This window comes from Trichoderma harzianum (assembly GCF_003025095.1).
Source record: "Trichoderma harzianum CBS 226.95 unplaced genomic scaffold M431scaffold_30, whole genome shotgun sequence".
NCBI classification, from domain to species: Eukaryota; Fungi; Ascomycota; class Sordariomycetes; order Hypocreales; family Hypocreaceae; genus Trichoderma; species Trichoderma harzianum.
The window spans coordinates 28,727-44,854 of record NW_020209278.1 but is presented as its reverse complement, the minus strand read 5'-3'; the positions used below and the strand labels follow the sequence as shown (position 1 = coordinate 44,854).

Genomic DNA, 16,128 nt, shown 5'->3' with positions numbered 1-16,128 from the left:
GGCTCAGAGTCATAGGTGCGTTAGGTCCCTTGGCACCGGGAATTTGCGGTGCAGGTACCGAGCAAGCACATGAAACTCCACACTAGAAGAATTTCCTATCAAAGATCAACTGCAACGTGCACGACAGGGCATCAATGCTTTGTTACCCCCTCCAATGCCTCAGTAATTAACTAATCAGTGTCCATAATCGGCCGTTGGATTGACAAGTCATCATTGTTTGCTCTTGTTGCTTGCTCTCACTCATGACTGCTGCTTGAATTGTTCTCATCCACCTCTTATCTACAGAAATCTCTCGACTTACCCCCCGGCAAGATATCTCTCAGGATGTATTTCTTGAAGTGAACCTGCAGTTACGGGGTTGCGAGCACTATCAATTCATCTTACACAAGGCATTTCTGGATTCACAACCTCATCAAGGCTCCCTTCCGGGGGTCCGAGATGCGGTATGGCCTCTAGCATATACTGGACCCGTGCCAACATCAGCTCTTCTCATCCTACTTGCGGCATACTTTCTTTCAGAAAAAAGCTGACCCCGCGATGTTCATCCTCTCTAAACTGCTCCGTAGCGAGAAATAGAGCAGCAATTGGGACATTTGGGAACTCAATTGCTCGCAGCTTTTCTTCGCCCACGACAAGCCGAGCGAAGAAGCAAAAACTTGATCGGGTGCGTATTAGCCGCATGACAATTTTCAGATCACGGCAACTTTGTATGATTATGCCAATGGACCAGTTGAAACGATTAACACTGTAGCAGGATGTCATTGTATCCGTTCTAGAGTCATCCGCCACAAGGCGAGATGCCAAAGGCTATCTTCAAAAATATGCTCTACCAAAGCCCACTTCCACAGCTGGAGCATCGAAGCAAGTTGAGCATCAGCACAAGCCTCTCTCAAAGCAGCTTCAAGCCCAACGGCCCTTCGATGTAGCCATTGTGGTCTTACGGAACCCTCAGAAACTACAGCCAGACACAATAAATGGAATAGCCAAGACATTAACCCAGCTTCGGGTTCTTGGCCTTCTGAGTGTTGTTGTTGTGGATTGCGATGTAGGAGAGAGCCGTTCCACCTTTCAGAACGAAGCTTTGAAGCTCTGTGAGGCTATCGATTCGTTTGGCAAACCAGGCGCTAGGCTGGTTGAACACATACTTGTCGGTACTTCTCATTATCATGGGGCTTCGCCTTCTCCTTTTTGGGATGACATATATGTTCACGATTATGGTATCCTCAATCGGGCACTTCAACATAACATGATCACAGTAATTCCATCTCTTGCGCGGAACGATGAAATTACTTCACCCGCGCCTGCTGATGCTCAAAGAACTTCTCTTGCACTAACGAGATACTTTACGGGAATCCAGTTCGAGCGAGATCCCGATCACAGTCAGAACGGGGGTTCTGGGCAGGGTGCTGAACCGCTTGCTTCTGTTGAAAGAGTCATTATCCTTGATTCATTCGGAGGTACTCCTGTGCCTGGTCGTCCCGGCGTCTGTCAGCGATTTGTCAATCTCGAGCAAGAATATGACACGCTTCAGAGTTATCTGAAGGGTGATGAAAGCTCATCAAAATCAGAAAACAGTCGATCTGAGGAAGCAAATAGATCCCATGCCAAAAACATCAAGTTAGCAAGGGATACTCTCTCTCTTTTACCAGAGACAGCTTCCGTTCTCATAACTACCCCATTCGCGGCCGCCAACACATCATCCAACTCTTCGCCCCTAGGGCTTTCTCCAACACGAAACGGCGAGTATCAATTCGGGTTTGATGGGATGGTCACGACTCGCAGAAAACAAAATCCCCTGCTTCACAATCTCCTCACTGACAAGCCGGTGTTCTCCCCGTCGTTGCCGCTCCAGCGCATTCACTCTCCTGATTTGGCATATTTGAATACGACAGAGTCGAATGATGCAACTCTTGTCAAACGAGGTATGCCATTAGCCATCTACCCCGATCCAAGGAGGGCGCCATGGAGTCCTCCGGCTCCTGGAGAGCGTCGTCTGCAGCTGTCAGACAGAGAGATCGATTTGAAGCGACTTGTCACTCTGATTGAAGATTCCTTCGGCCGCAAGCTAGACGTGGATGATTACCTGCGGCGAACGAAAGAAAATTTGGCTGGGGTCATCATTGCAGGAGAATACGAAGGATGTGCCATTTTGACCTGGGAGAAACCCAGCGACATCGACCCTCGGGTGGCCTATGAGCAGGGGCGCTTCGTTCCATATCTCGACAAATTTGCCGTCCTCCGGAGCCGTCAAGGTAGTGGAGGGGTTGCCGACATCATTTTCAACGCCATGGTCCGAGACTGTTTTCCTGACGGCGTGCTTTGGAGGAGCAGAAAAGACAACCCCGTCAACAAGTGGTATTTTGAGCGGTCGGTAGGGACCAGTAAGCTGGCAGGTTGCAATTGGGCGATGTTTTGGACGACTCTGGAGCTGAGCGCCAGGGGACAGAAACTAAAAGATTATGAGGCAGTGTGTAGAGATATTATGCCATCGTGGGCAGATAATGTTCGTAACGGCATGGAATAGCAAGATATTATGGAACGAAGCAAGCAAAACATTGTAATGACGTCACACGCTGCCCTGTCACATTCCGTATGGCTCATCGTCAAAGTAATTTTCCCGTGCCATTCGAACAATTAATTCATTTCGATTGAATACTTTAATGTACTCAAGGCCACATGCGACTCTCAGAATCCTCCTAGTTGTAGCTCTGGATTTTTTTTTAGGCTGCCTGCGACACTATTCAATACGTCCACCATTAATGCAGCTCCAGAGCTACCCCATACTTTCTAGGGTAGCTTATCAGGCACAGCTTTATCGCAGACCTCTCTAAAGTTCAACGTTTAACTCACGCCTCGTATGACTCAAAAACTCATTACTCACAACCACCGGTGAGATGACTAACTGGCAATAAAGCAGGGGATAATGCAACAGCGCATTTTATGTTGTCGCGATTATATGGCCCTCGCCTCATGATGAAGAGGAAACTCAGCGCATTTCTGGGAGATACAGCTTTAAACACCACCATGTCGACAAACAGATCTGTTCAGCTCACCCAGCGGGAGCAGCAGCTCCGGCTTCTCCTCGTAAATGTTGCCAAATTCATCGATACGACGGTTAAGCTTGACCAGCCGCTGGTGCTACGTTGGGCGGGAGGATGGGTGCGAGACAGGCTTTTGGGAACAGAGAGCCACGACATTGATGTGGCAATCAACGCCATGACCGGACAGCAGTTTGCACAGCACCTTTCAGAGTATTGCCAACAACCTGACGCCGCTCAGACTCATGGATTTGCCCCTGGAGACATCGGCAGGCTTCATCACATCGCAAGCAATCCGGACAAGTCTAAGCATCTCGAGACTGCCATGGTCAAGTTGTTTGGTATGGACTTGGATTTTGTCAATCTTCGCAAAGAGACATATGCCGAAGATAGTCGCAATCCTCAGATGGAGTTTGGAACTGCAGAGGAAGATGCTCTTCGTCGTGACGCCACCATAAACGCCCTATTTTATAACTTGCACACGGAGCAGATTGAAGATTTTACTGGCGGTATCCGTGATATGGATGCGAAGACAATTCGAACACCCTTGGAGCCTTTTCAAACATTCATGGACGACCCTCTTAGGGTACTGCGCCTAATTCGATTCGCTTCTCGGCTAGGTTTTACCATAGACGCAGAGTCAGAAAAGTTCATGAGTGATAAGAGGGTACTTGAGGCTCTCCGGAAAAAAATCAGTCGTGAAAGGGTTGGTGTCGAGCTGGAAAAAATGTTAAAAGGTAAGCCTACGGGCTCATCGCCTCATGATAGGAGCGGCAAACTGACATGAACCAATAAAGGCAAAACCCCACGAGTGGCCCTGGAGCTGATAGATCGCCTTGGTCTCTACCAGGCCATCTTCAGTGATCCGCTGCAAGAAAATACATCTATGCCTGATATATCTCGATGGTACGTTTCGTATAGCTGCCTCGACGAATTACTGAAGAATCGCGCTCCTGGATCGATATGCCAGATACTGGTTGACGACGATGAGGCCACATACCTGGCGTGGAATCTCGCTGCTGTTAGCCCCTGGATTCCCGTAGAAGATCGATCTGGAGGCAAAAAGAAGGCGAATGCTCTCCCACCAGTTGGCATCATTGCCCGTGAAGGTTTCAAAGCTTCGAATAAGCTCACAACCATTATGGGAGCCTGCCACAAACATCGTGCTGAGATACTGGAACTGAAGAAGGCGGTATGTGAATCTGCACCGAAAATACACGAGCGCGACACGTTCGGTATGGCCATCAGAAATTGGGAAGCGGTGGGTGGAAACTGGAAGCTTCAGGTCTTGGGGGTGATACTGGCCGATGTCATGGAGCAGCTGGAAGACTTTCCTACAGGAGATAGCAAGGGTAAGCATTTGCTCCGAAACACAACGAACGCTGAGATTAAAGGAAATTTTTGACTGACTGACTCATCATAGACCGTGACGAATTTATTGGAGGATGGGACAAATTCCTCAAACATCTCGGAGAGCTTGACGTCTACGACGCTCCAAATCTGAAACGTATCATAGATGGCCGCGCTCTAGCTAAAGCGCTGGGCATCCCACCAGGCGTCTGGACGGGCAAAGCTTTAGACGTATGCCTGGCTTGGCAGCTACGAAACCCTGGCGAAACGAATCCTGATGGCGCTGTACAGGCTGTAAGAGATAAATCCCAAGAACTAGGCATAAAACTTCCAGAGTAGGTATCAGAGAGCATGGGGCAGTATGTATGAATAACGATCAGTCTATTTTTTTCGTCCGTTCAAAGAAGGGTACATACGTAAGCAATATATCTCTACTAATCTCTAAATCTAATGCAAGATATAATCGTATAGTCATAATCAAGGTACCCACAGCTTCTCTATTCGCAACTGAAAGTAGCCGGGCGGGTCTCATATGCTCACTCGTCGTCCTTTGATAACTATGTCTCCTTCTTCGAGTCCTTGTTGCCGTTGGCCTGGATTTTCGGGCTTTGGGACGACCCGTCACCAACATCAATCCCATTGATGAACATGGCACTGACTCCTTCGAGTAGTGCAACAAATACGCACAAAAGACTGGCAATAACAAAATGGCTGATGGTGGATCCTATCTCCAACCAAGAGCCCTCATCTTTAACAACCCAGAAGAAGTAGAGGGTTAGGATATCGCTGACTGCCATGACCACCATAAAGAAGGCTGACGGTGCCACTTGAAGTCGCTTGTTCAAAACGCCAAGATTTGCGGAAATGAGAACAAATGGGATCATCAACTTGAGAATCAGAAGTGCTCCTTGGGAAAATGGATCAAACACGGGGATCAGCCGATTAACGCTGTCTAAGCTGAATGACGAAACGGATGCAACGTTTCCGGTGCTGAAAAAAGCTGACTGAAGGAGGACCATGAAGAACAGGGAAACACGCGCATCCGATAGTCGCAAGGGTCGATGCGATACGGCCTTGTCGGTCTTTGCAGACCCATTCGTGCTGGCGGCTTGGCTTTTGCCAAACGTCTCGATACGATACTCTAGACGTACCCAAATGGCCAACAGAAGTGAGAAAGTAACATAAAATAGACCCTCGTAGGATATTGTGAAGATGATGAATGTCGGAGCGCACGTGAAGAACATCATGGCAAGGCGGTGCATGAAATTGCTGTTTGGCGATAACCGATGTAGTAACGGGGTCAAGAAAGATGATACTATTCTGTTGTTAAAACTTCCGGCCAATATACTAGTGGGACAATATTTCGTATCAGAAAACATACCAAGAACAATCCATCCCATGATCTGGTTCCCCAGAGGCAAGCCCTGCTTTGCTTGAATTGACAGGGAGCTGGAGCGTGTCACTATTGTGGCAAGGATAATGAGGCCGACCTGTGATGCGTATTTAGTACCTTTCTCGTGTATATATGATGTAGAGGCTCAAAGCAAACATACCTGAATACCCGTTGCCACCCGAGCAACCAAGGAATTTGTGTGATTACTGGACTTGGCACTCTCAGAGGAAAAGTCGGACAGTACGAAAGGCTCAAAAATCATATAGAGCACTCCAATCACGCTCATGATCACACCGCTGGCCACACTATTCGAACATGTTAGATTTGATAAAGACAAGGGAGGCCACTTGTATAGATATTTGTAACATACATCATGTCAACGTTCTCGTGTTTCATTGCTGGCAAGAGCGTGAAAGTGCTCATAACCAAACAAGATATCGCCCATGCTATGCTGAGGAGAGCATTGGAGCGGATAAAGGACGTGCCACACACGACGGGCCATACTGTTCCCAAGATGAACAGACCAGTCAGGATCTCCCGATGAATGTAGCCGAGGGCCTACATCGAGTCAGCAACATTCATAGTGTCATTTACGCATAAGCTTACCAAAGATACTATAACGGCGCAGTAAATAATTGCATTTACAGCAAAGGCTGCAATATGGCTAGCTGATCCCATATGCCCAAAGAGCAACCGGCCTCCTTCCTTCAGGTTCTCCCTCTGAGCATAAACCTCCTCCCAGAACACTAAGGGAAAGAGGGCATATGCGTAATATGTCGAAGGAGACTTGGATGCTATGAAGGACGCATATAGTGCGGCCAAGATGGAAAGAAACCCAAGAACGGTCGAGGTGCTGCGTTTGGGTGCAGTTGACGTCGGAACCACATACAAGTTGATCACCGTTGTAATAGCATATGCTATCCAACCGAGGTATCCAACTGTTATCAAGGCTCGCAGAAATAGCCAATCGTAAGTTTGAAGATAGCGCAATCCTTCCAGGGTGAGGTTGATGAGGGCGTCGGATTCCTCAATAGCTTCTTCAAATTTCCCGAGGGAGATTAGTCGATCAATGTTCGCCACACGTTGTGCCGGAGCAAGGCCTGCACCGCCAAAGGCACCATATGGCTTATATCTCATTTCGTTTGCTTCTTTCTTCTCTTCCTTCACTCTATACATCTCTAATATCTCGCGAGCATTGGCCAACAGAGCTTCCGCCTTTTGACGGGTATTTGCGGACAAGTATGGGAGAGGCAGCTTGCCTACGGAGTTTACAGGAAACTCGGCGCCGATGAGATAGGCCATGAGCGCAGCGATATCAGCCTGTGCGACGTCATGTCTTTGAACATGATCCAGCCCCCAATCGGCCGATAATTCATCGTGGCCCGGGGCAATTGTTCCCGGATGGAGAACAGGGGGAGCCACACCCGAGCCCCAACAGACCAAAGGCGTTCTCGTATTGTCCGGATGGCCATCGCCGTGGCTACCCCAATCGCTCATGCCGTGATCCGCCGTGAAGACGAATGCAGTTCGATCATCTGCATAGAATTTCTGGATGAGGTCTGTCACCTCTTGAACCCCTTTATCGACGATTTGGATATTGTGCAGGTACTCTTTCGAGTAAGGTCTGAAACCATGGCCGGTTGTGTCCAGCCCGAGCAGGTGAAGGAAGAAGACAACCTTGTCCTGTCGAAGGGCTCGGTTGAGTGTCTTGTTGGTTGCAGCCTGGGTGAACAAATCTTTGACGTGGTCAAAAACCCAGATATCAAGATGCGTCGCATCTTTAGAGAAATCTTCGAAATCGGCGGCATACATATAGGCATCTACACGGCCAGGAACAGCTCCACGCTCAAACATTGGCAAGATATCAGGGCTGCCCCAACTCCAAGTATGACGACTCCTGTTGAAGACGCTGTCAAAGTTGACAGGGTTGAGTTTCCATCCCGTTGCCACTGCAGAAACATCCTCGTAAAGGCCAGCAATCATGGCCACATGGCCAGGCCGGGACTCGGTAGGGACACGCGTGTGCGAAACTCCAAAGGTTCCATGCTGGAGGGCTCGGGAGCGAATAAAGGGAGCTAGGTGTCTGGGGATGAGGTCTTCGTCCGACTCGGGATATGGCTCAGGAAAGGCTTGGAATGCTTTGTCGGCACGTAATCCGTCGCCTATTGAGTAAAGGTTAGCGAAGAATCTATGGCGAGCAGAGCGTTCAAGCTTGGAAAGCCACCGTGACAATCGTACCAACAAAGAGGACTAATCGATCCGCAGGACTCTTTATATTTGCGGGACGGTCCACTGACACCAGTTGCATGCCAGATACAATGGGGCTGACAAAATAGATATCGAAGATGGAATAAATGTAGACCAAGTGGAAAACCACTGCAACGGCCAGGAAGCCCAACCGGCCCATGGCGGCCATGATGGTGGACGAGGATATGCGAAGACCAAGAATGCAGCAAGAATGAAGGCGAATGAATGGCAGAACAGTTAGAGAGCTTCCATAGCGTACCTTACCAGGCGCCTTTGAGCTGCGATCATTCGTGGCTTCTACAAGGCAGAGAGTGCTGATGTATAGAGATTCTGGAAGTAATACTGCTGGCGCATTTCAAAGAGATTTGATAGGCGATCGCGAAAGGGTCATGTTCCGTTCTAGCGTTTGATAGGCCAATTGAGTTTACAGTGACGACTCAACTCAGCCACTAAAATGCATTAGCAACCGTGTTATTTCTTTTCCATTAATTAAAAAAAAAATGGAGCAACGCAATACTTTCTGTGTTATTAGACATTCTGATTAAATATGATGATAATCCGTACAGTAAACGAAGATACAGCTACAGAGTACAGATAGTCATGTCCATCTACTTTGCAACATGTAAATTGTCATGGGTGTTAAGATACTACTTAAATATCTAACATGATGATGTTGCATCTTTCAATGCCAATTTGACAGATACGGGTACCTAAGCAGATCATCTCAAATTCAATCGCAACCTTGAGGGCCTCACTGCCGCTATGCCCCACCTTTCACAAGCAACCGGCCTCAACTGGTACTCGGTACTTAAGGCCTCTACTTGCCTTGGCGGCGTTACTCCGTACCAGAAACTACCAGCACCGCGAATGCTCCGTGTTCTTCCTTGAAAGGCCGAGTCCACGTGACTCATCTGTGAGCGAGCAACGGGCTGCCGAATCTACAACCGAGGGCCGCGTCCAGCCGCTCAGAGTAGCCTATTTCCAACTGCTCTGGGCCAGAGGTGATGCTCTTAGACATCTGCATCCTCTCAATTGATTCACCATGTTGTCGCTAACTAGGCAACTGCTCTCCAAGCGTGGAGGTGCAGTCTTTGGCACAACCCTGCGACAGGCGTCCAAGTACAGCCGAAGCAATGCCCTCTCTACGCTGGCTATCCTAGAGCAGCGAGACGGCCAACTGATTCAAGGCTCACTCAGTGCTGTTACAGCGGGCACCAAGCTTGGAGGCTCTGTTCACGCCTTTCTGGCCGGCAGCAGTGTTTCAACGGCCGCAGAGCAGGCTGCCAAAGTAAACGGGCTGGAAAAGATCATCACCGTAGAGAACGGTGCCTATGACAAAGTCTGGATGCCGCAACTTTCAACAGAGAGATCATATAGCCGATGCTAACACAAATTCAACTGCTAGGGTCTCCCAGAGAACTATGCGCCATTGTTAGTTGAGAACATCAAGAAGGGCGGCTACACCCACGTCATTGCCGGCCACACAGCATTCGGCAAAAGCGTCCTACCGAGAGTCGCAGCCCTGCTTGACTCGCAGCAGATTTCGGATGTCACAGCTATCGAAGACGAAAAGACATTCGTCCGCCCCATATATGCCGGAAACGCCATAGCTACCGTCGAATCTACCGATGCCATCAAGATTCTCACCATCCGTGGCACAGCCTTTCCCGCTGCAACCCCCGAACAGGCCTCTACCCCCATCGAGAGCGGAGTGGATGCCAAATCAGAGGCTGCTTCAGAGTGGGTGTCTGAGGACTTGGCCAAGTCGGATCGCCCAGATCTTTCTACCGCGGGCAAGGTAGTCTCGGGAGGTCGTGGACTCAAGTCAAAGGAGGAATTCGACAAGGTCATGCTGCCTTTGGCTGATGCGCTGGGTGCCGCCGTTGGCGCATCACGAGCCGCCGTCGACAGTGGATACGCAGACAACAGTCTCCAGGTTGGACAGACTGGAAAGGTTGTTGCCCCTCAGCTGTACATGGCCGTTGGAATCTCAGGCGCCATCCAGCACTTGGCGGGCATGAAGGATAGCAAGGTCATTGCGGCCATCAACAAAGATCCTGATGCGCCCATCTTCCAGATCGCCGATGTCGGACTCGTCGGTGACCTCTTCGAAAAGGTCCCGGAATTAACAGAGAAGATTAAGAGCTCTTAAACAACCACATATAGTACAAATACAATACAATACAATATAGTACAACACGTTACATGCAATGCAATGCCCTGGCTCCTCATTTGATGGAGCTGAGCATGTCTCTAATGCTGGTGAACTTCTCTCTAGGTTTACCTCTTGTTAGCCCTTGCGCTGTTTCGGCTTGGTCTATCTGGCGCCATTGATCCCAGGTGACTACTTCATCAGCTTGGGCGCCAACATCAGCTTTGATTGCCTCCCATCCCTCAGCCGTGCCGTTTCCTGAGCGACTTAGAAAGGGAGCCCCTGACAGCCAGTCGTGCACCACAGCATCGCCAGTTATGAATGCGTCGCTCATGGTAGACGCAATTACGCCAGTGGGACCTCGCTTAACCCAGCCCGAGCAGTAAACGCCAGGCAGAGCCGGTGGATGAGTCCCGGTGGACTCAACAGGGTTGGTTGACGATTGTGTTGCTCGGCCCAGGCCGTCGTTGGTGATGATTCCTCGCTTCTCGTCGAATTGGATACCGACCTCAGCAAATCCCGGTAGAGCCACTGATTTGTAACCGACAGATCGGAAAGCTATATCCGATGGAAGGGTGACGGTTTCATCTGTACGAGCTACGGATGATCGGGGGTTGAATGGATCTTCCAGCTTCGTTACATAAAATTCGGTGCTGCCTACAAGAGAAGGGTTCCGCCTGTCTCCAATAAAGGCTTTTGGCGACAAGCAGTTGTCTAGTGACCAAGTTTTCGGTGACTCAGAAACGCGGGCTGACGTTCCCTTTCGAATGACCTCCATAAGTCTCTTGGTGGGTCTTGGAAGGGTATCAAGAGCTGCTGGTATCAGCGAGTTATCCGCTCCATGAAAAGCCACTCCAGAAAGTTTCATTAGCTCTCGCACTTCTTTGATTGTAAAAGCCGCCTAAAGTAGTGAAATTAGCCATGCAATCAACGATGAACGCAGCTTTGCCCCAGTTCCTCTGCTTACCTGCATTGGCCCTCTCCGCCCTACAACATGAACCCTCTTAATGCGGCTTTGTGCTAGCTGTGCAAGGGCTCGATCTGATATATCGGTCTTTCTTAGCACGTCGACATCCTCTAGTAGGATTCTGGCCACATCCAAGGCAACATTGCCTTGGCCGATGATGACTGCTTCCTCTGCCCGTGATAGATCTGGCTCATGTTGGCCACAATCTGGATGGCCATTGTACCAGCCGACAAATTCGCGGGCTGAGTAAATGCCTTTAAGAGATGCTTCGCCTGGAATGTGAAGCTTCTTGTCCTCTGCCGCCCCGTATGCAAAGACGACAGAGTCGTAATGACTCATGAGGACCTTGAGAGGTATAGTGCAATGCTCTGCCAAATGCCCAGGATGACCAATGGAGGCATTTCCTACAAACGTAAAATTGGGAGAGGAAGCAACTTCATCAAATTTGTCTTTGCAGTTCTAAATGTGCGGCTTAGTTAGATCATTTAGCTCCAAGAATGGAGGCGCAACGGCTTCTTCACCTTTACTTCGGGATGGTCTGGAGCAACTCCGTGGCGTACAAGACCAAACGGGACCGGCAAAGCCTCGTACATGTCCACACGGGCTTGTGGAAGCTTAGACATGACACGATATGCCGTATAAAATCCAGCGGGACCAGATCCAACTACGGCCATGCGGAAGGGGGCATCGGCCTGTCGCGAGAGACATGGTGAGACACTGTAATTCCTTACGGAGCCTCTGAGAGAAAGACTTTGACGTGGCCACGCCGCACGCCTGGGAAGGGTGAGAATCATCATGAAAACGGGCGCTTGCGGTAGCCCATTCCGGTGGAAAAGAAATGTTCCCTCATGATGCCCATCGGACGGCGGAGTGAAGGCGAACGGCTTAAGATTCTTTCTTACTGGCAGATCGGGCCGGACCGCATCGGTCATCGGAGCTCCGAAAGCGCGTTGCTGTGGCAACCCGGCGCCCATTACGGCCTCACCAGCTCCCAATCAGAGCTCAGCTCTAGAGACGGGAAGCGGCAGGGAGCAAGCTGAGCGTCGTGCATGGAGCTAGCCAATACGGTGTTGTACATGGTAATCAATCGTATTGGAAAAAAGGCCATCCGTCCATCCCTTTGCGCGACTGGCATTTCCAAACCTCTTTCATTCTTTTCCTCCATTGTTTGGGCGAGTCACAGCATTCCACAGCAAGCACAACTCCACGTGTACCGCTTACAAGGGCGGAAGTGCCCACGACTCCGACAGAATGGGCCAGCAGCCTTTCATGTATAGTGCGCCAACGCGCGAGGATTCGAGATTCCCAACTGCTACTTTTGATCCAAAGGCTGTTACCCGCGCGAGCTGGGAGCCCAAGCAGAGAAAAGCTGCGCCAAAGGGACCGTTGGTGTCGTTTGATCTTCATCCCGAGTATGTCTGCTCCAAGTGAGACTCAGGAAGCACCAATTGACATTCCGTTCTAGCTACCATGTCATTCTACCACATCGATCGGGCAATTATTCCCCTTTGGATCTCAGGATCAAAGCCTACATCACATGGTTGAGGCGAGTCCAGGTTGCGCTGCGCGGTTTGCAGTTGATTGCTGCCATTGGTGTGCTGGTTCTCTTTTCTCTGTTTACAGGTGTAGATGACACCACCGCTTGGGCAATGAGGATTTTGGTATGCAGCTCGCCTCAAGACGTATTGGGTCTTGTCAATTTCACACAAAAGTACGGAGAACGAAGATATCTAATATTATTCACAGCAAGCGATCACAATCACCCACTCAGCTTACGCTATATACCACCTCTCCCGAGATGCGGTGGCTAGAGCACCTGCATCCTCAGCGGCTTATCACTTCGGCTGTGTCGTTTTGGACTCGGGAGCTATAGCTGGCTATGTTCTCGGAGCCCTTACCTTACATAAAAATGCGACAAATTGGGGAATCGTCTTCAACAATCAGGACATAATGTCCAAGTTTACCTCAGCTGTGCTGTATACCGCGGTTGGCGCAGGTGGCACGCATGTGCTCACACTCTCATCAAGTGCCTGGCTGGGATGGCTGTTCCGCAAGATTAGCCTTATGCCGCCGGACATGAACCCTCTCGAGGACAACTTGACGGCCCGACCCGCGCACAAGAGAAACAAATCGTCGCTATCCACCAATACGAGCTACGCACCTGAAGCTGAGAAGCCCTGGCAGGAGAGTCGGCGTAATTCGGCGAGCGTCTATGACGCTGTCCCAGAACGCGTCTCAGTTTCTTTCATGCACACAAGGACTGAATCGCGTGATTCTGCCATCAGCATGGGATCGAGAATCAGCGCTTCACCTGAACGCAAGAAGGCTCCGCTTAGATATCAGCCACGCGCGTCAAACCCAATCTCTTACTCCGAGGTCCCGTCCCATGAGCCCGAAACATCGCCTCATAGGGCCAGCAAGGCCCCTGCGACTCAGAATGCAGAGACACGGAGGCCACCCGCAGTTTCACGAGCACTTATGCCCGGTCAGCGTGCAGTGCGCTCCCATCGTTCCTCAGGCTCCAAGTCCTATGCCGCTCTAGAAAACCCGTACAGCACAGGTGGAATTTCTTCCGACTCAGAGGGCGAAGATAGCACCTTGGGCGACATTCTTCGACAGAAGGGCCGACTTGGCATCACACATCCTAAGCCCCTAACGTCGAACCCAATCCTTCCGAGGCCGCTAAACACTCGCAATACTCTTCGTGGTCAGATAGATTATGACGCACAATATGAAGCTTCTGACGGAGAGCCAACCAGCTGGCTAAGTCAAGATGTTGACCACAGCCAGGAGGAGCAGAATATGCGGTCCCAGAGGTATCGAGATAGCTCTATTCAGCTTGACAGCCACTTTGACACAAAGCACTCCAGCGGTGATGAAGTTCTGTCGGCACCAACCGCACTCGGCAGTAGCCGCAAAGTTTCATCCGGAAACGATTATTGGTCGAACCCCTCAGCCGCTTACGAGCGACGAAGGGTCAGTGGTAAGGTAGCGGAAGAGGGTAGAGCTGAAGGAGGTAGAGCATTGTTGGGAACAAAGGTTAGGTGAGCTGGGGTGAAGTAATGCTTCATGTTGGTAGATATATAGGCACGGGGGGTTCCAGGCTGGTAGGATAGGCCCGCAGTACGTACGAGTATAATGATAATGCAAGCAAGCAAGCACGTCTTTCTGGATATACGAGTACTCGTACCATTTCGCCTGTCTGTTAGTGTAACCATGATAGATAATGCTTTTGCCCACCCCGTGCTTCGTAGCATGATTGGATCAATATCTGACACCTATCATAGTTACGGTATAGCACAGAGCATAAGGTAGTTAAAAGTAGGCTGGCCGGCGCGCTCCGCAATTTTAGCGGGAGAAGAGATCCGAAAGCTCCGATCAAGAAGACGCCAGCTGTTTTGTTGGGCGTGTATTCTAGACGCGCTCTTGGCCATTTCCCATCGCTTTTCTCTGGTACTCGGTACAGTCGGGCTTCGAAAGCCGCCTTACCCACCCAAAGCCGCCCTGCTTTCAGCCACTCGGCGTCGAGTTTCTTGCTGGTCGTGTCTTATATCTGGGCCTCTTTTTTTTCTTCCCTTCCTTCCCCCGTCCCATTTCTCTCGTTGAATTGCGCCGTTCTTTGCCATTGCATAACCCAATTGGGTTCTACCGTTTGTTATCGCAGTCATGGCAGACTCTCTGCCCCTTCCCAGCGTCGAAAGACCTTTTGGCATCCACCTGTGGCCGCTCTTTAGCAAGGCGTTCGAGTATGTGGCAGGATATCCGGCCGAGGAGTTCGACTTTGTCGTTGGCAAGACGCCCATGTCCACGCTGAGGGACACGTCCATCTTTGTCGCCATTTACTATCTCATTATTTTCGGTGGCCGCGAGCTGATGCGGACTCGGGAGCCCTTCAAGCTCAAGACGCTCTTTCTGATACACAACTTCGTCCTCACGGCTGTCAGCGCTGTTCTCCTCGCCCTTTTCATTGAGCAATTGCTCCCCACTATCGTTCGACGCGGAACTCTCTTCGCCGTCTGCGATGCTGATGGCGGCTGGACACAACCCCTTGTGGTCCTGTACTATGTATGCTGGCCTTTCAAGAGACTTGCGAGTTGACTACATGCTAACCACTTCTCATAGCTGACCTATCTCACCAAATATCTCGAACTCCTGGACACGGTTTTCCTCTTCCTCAAGAAGAAGCCTCTGACTTTCCTTCACTGCTACCACCACGGCGCAACGGCAGTCCTTTGCTATACACAGCTAATTGGTAGCACATCGGTCCAATGGGTTCCCATCACTCTAAACCTCTTTGTCCATGTCGTCATGTACTGGTACTATTTCCAGAGCGCTCGCGGGGTGCGCATCTGGTGGAAGGAGTGGGTGACTCGCCTGCAAATCATCCAGTTTGTCATCGACCTTGGCTTCGTCTATTTTGCATCATACACATACTTTACATACAACTACTGGCCTTGGATGCCCAACTGGGGCAACTGCGCCGGCAAGGAATTCGCCGCCTACTCTGGCATCATTGTTCTCAGCTCATATCTTGTCCTCTTCATTTCCTTCTACTTTGCAACCTATGCAAACAAGGGGAAGAAGTCCTCTGCGCAAAAGTCGACACGCCAGGCTTCAAAGGCATCAGCTTCGGCATCTGGAGTGTCCGCCCAGGGCGAGGGCTATGCTGCTACCAACGGCTCTTCGACTCGGTCTCGAAAGGCCAAGAACTAAGTGACGAGCCAAATTGCGATTACGACAAAAACGCATTGTACGAACGAAGGGCAACTATTGCATTAATGGAAAAGCATGACAAGACGATAATCAATGTCCATTTCAATATTTAAGGAGGGCGCAACGGCGGGGATCAGATTATAGAGGGATATATATGTGTACGCATAGATGGGGTCAAAAAAACTTGCATCTCAGTAGTTAATAATCTGGTGTATACACCATGAGCAAGCAAATAAAATTCCTAGTGATTAATTCCATTTTGTACAGC

The 16,128-nt window shown here is 50.1% G+C and overlaps 7 protein-coding genes across 7 annotated transcripts; 5 read left to right on the top strand and 2 right to left on the bottom strand.

The window, feature by feature from the left end:
• Nucleotides 1-109: 109 nt before the first annotated feature.
• Nucleotides 110-2,616, top strand: M431DRAFT_514019 (hypothetical protein). Its single transcript, XM_024920140.1, has 2 exons — nucleotides 110-664; nucleotides 755-2,616. The coding sequence occupies exons 1-2, from the start codon at nucleotides 446-448 to the stop codon at nucleotides 2,522-2,524; spliced, it is 1,989 nt and encodes a 662-aa protein (XP_024767639.1). The 5' UTR covers nucleotides 110-445; the 3' UTR covers nucleotides 2,525-2,616.
• A 408-nt stretch (nucleotides 2,617-3,024) lies between these two features.
• M431DRAFT_488065 (hypothetical protein) lies at nucleotides 3,025-4,727 on the top strand (the record flags this gene model as incomplete). Its single annotated transcript, XM_024916529.1, has 3 exons — nucleotides 3,025-3,775; nucleotides 3,836-4,390; nucleotides 4,462-4,727. The coding sequence occupies 3 exons, from the start codon at nucleotides 3,025-3,027 to the stop codon at nucleotides 4,725-4,727; spliced, it is 1,572 nt and encodes a 523-aa protein (XP_024767638.1).
• Nucleotides 4,728-4,945: 218 nt separating this feature from the next.
• M431DRAFT_101070 (hypothetical protein) lies at nucleotides 4,946-8,197 on the bottom strand (the record flags this gene model as incomplete). Its single annotated transcript, XM_024911288.1, has 6 exons — nucleotides 4,946-5,703; nucleotides 5,770-5,878; nucleotides 5,942-6,086; nucleotides 6,152-6,339; nucleotides 6,388-7,943; nucleotides 8,020-8,197. The coding sequence occupies 6 exons, from the start codon at nucleotides 8,195-8,197 to the stop codon at nucleotides 4,946-4,948; spliced, it is 2,934 nt and encodes a 977-aa protein (XP_024767637.1).
• Nucleotides 8,198-9,070: 873 nt separating this feature from the next.
• M431DRAFT_101004 (hypothetical protein) lies at nucleotides 9,071-10,180 on the top strand (the record flags this gene model as incomplete). The annotated part of the gene is made up of 2 exons (XM_024911278.1): nucleotides 9,071-9,367; nucleotides 9,434-10,180. The coding sequence occupies 2 exons, from the start codon at nucleotides 9,071-9,073 to the stop codon at nucleotides 10,178-10,180; spliced, it is 1,044 nt and encodes a 347-aa protein (XP_024767636.1).
• A 76-nt stretch (nucleotides 10,181-10,256) lies between these two features.
• M431DRAFT_101017 (hypothetical protein) lies at nucleotides 10,257-11,941 on the bottom strand (the record flags this gene model as incomplete). Its single annotated transcript, XM_024911280.1, has 3 exons — nucleotides 10,257-11,081; nucleotides 11,148-11,606; nucleotides 11,669-11,941. 3 exons carry the CDS (start codon nucleotides 11,939-11,941, stop codon nucleotides 10,257-10,259), a joined length of 1,557 nt encoding a protein of 518 aa, XP_024767635.1.
• Nucleotides 11,942-12,398: 457 nt separating this feature from the next.
• Nucleotides 12,399-14,195, top strand: M431DRAFT_501534 (hypothetical protein; the record flags this gene model as incomplete). The annotated part of the gene is made up of 3 exons (XM_024918027.1): nucleotides 12,399-12,559; nucleotides 12,613-12,808; nucleotides 12,894-14,195. 3 exons carry the CDS (start codon nucleotides 12,399-12,401, stop codon nucleotides 14,193-14,195), a joined length of 1,659 nt encoding a protein of 552 aa, XP_024767634.1.
• Nucleotides 14,196-14,813: 618 nt separating this feature from the next.
• Nucleotides 14,814-15,860, top strand: M431DRAFT_11254 (hypothetical protein; the record flags this gene model as incomplete). The annotated part of the gene is made up of 2 exons (XM_024911837.1): nucleotides 14,814-15,212; nucleotides 15,270-15,860. The coding sequence occupies 2 exons, from the start codon at nucleotides 14,814-14,816 to the stop codon at nucleotides 15,858-15,860; spliced, it is 990 nt and encodes a 329-aa protein (XP_024767633.1).
• Between the last annotated feature and the right edge of the window lie 268 nt (nucleotides 15,861-16,128).

Excerpts from the sequence above, each read along its gene's own strand:
- M431DRAFT_514019 (XM_024920140.1), top strand. The coding sequence starts at position 446 with ATGGCCTCTAGCATATACTGGACCCGTGCCAACATCAGCTCTTCTCAT. Across the intron at positions 665-754 it reads AGAAGCAAAAACTTGATCGG|GATGTCATTGTATCCGTTCT; the intron begins GTGCGTATTAGC and ends ACACTGTAGCAG.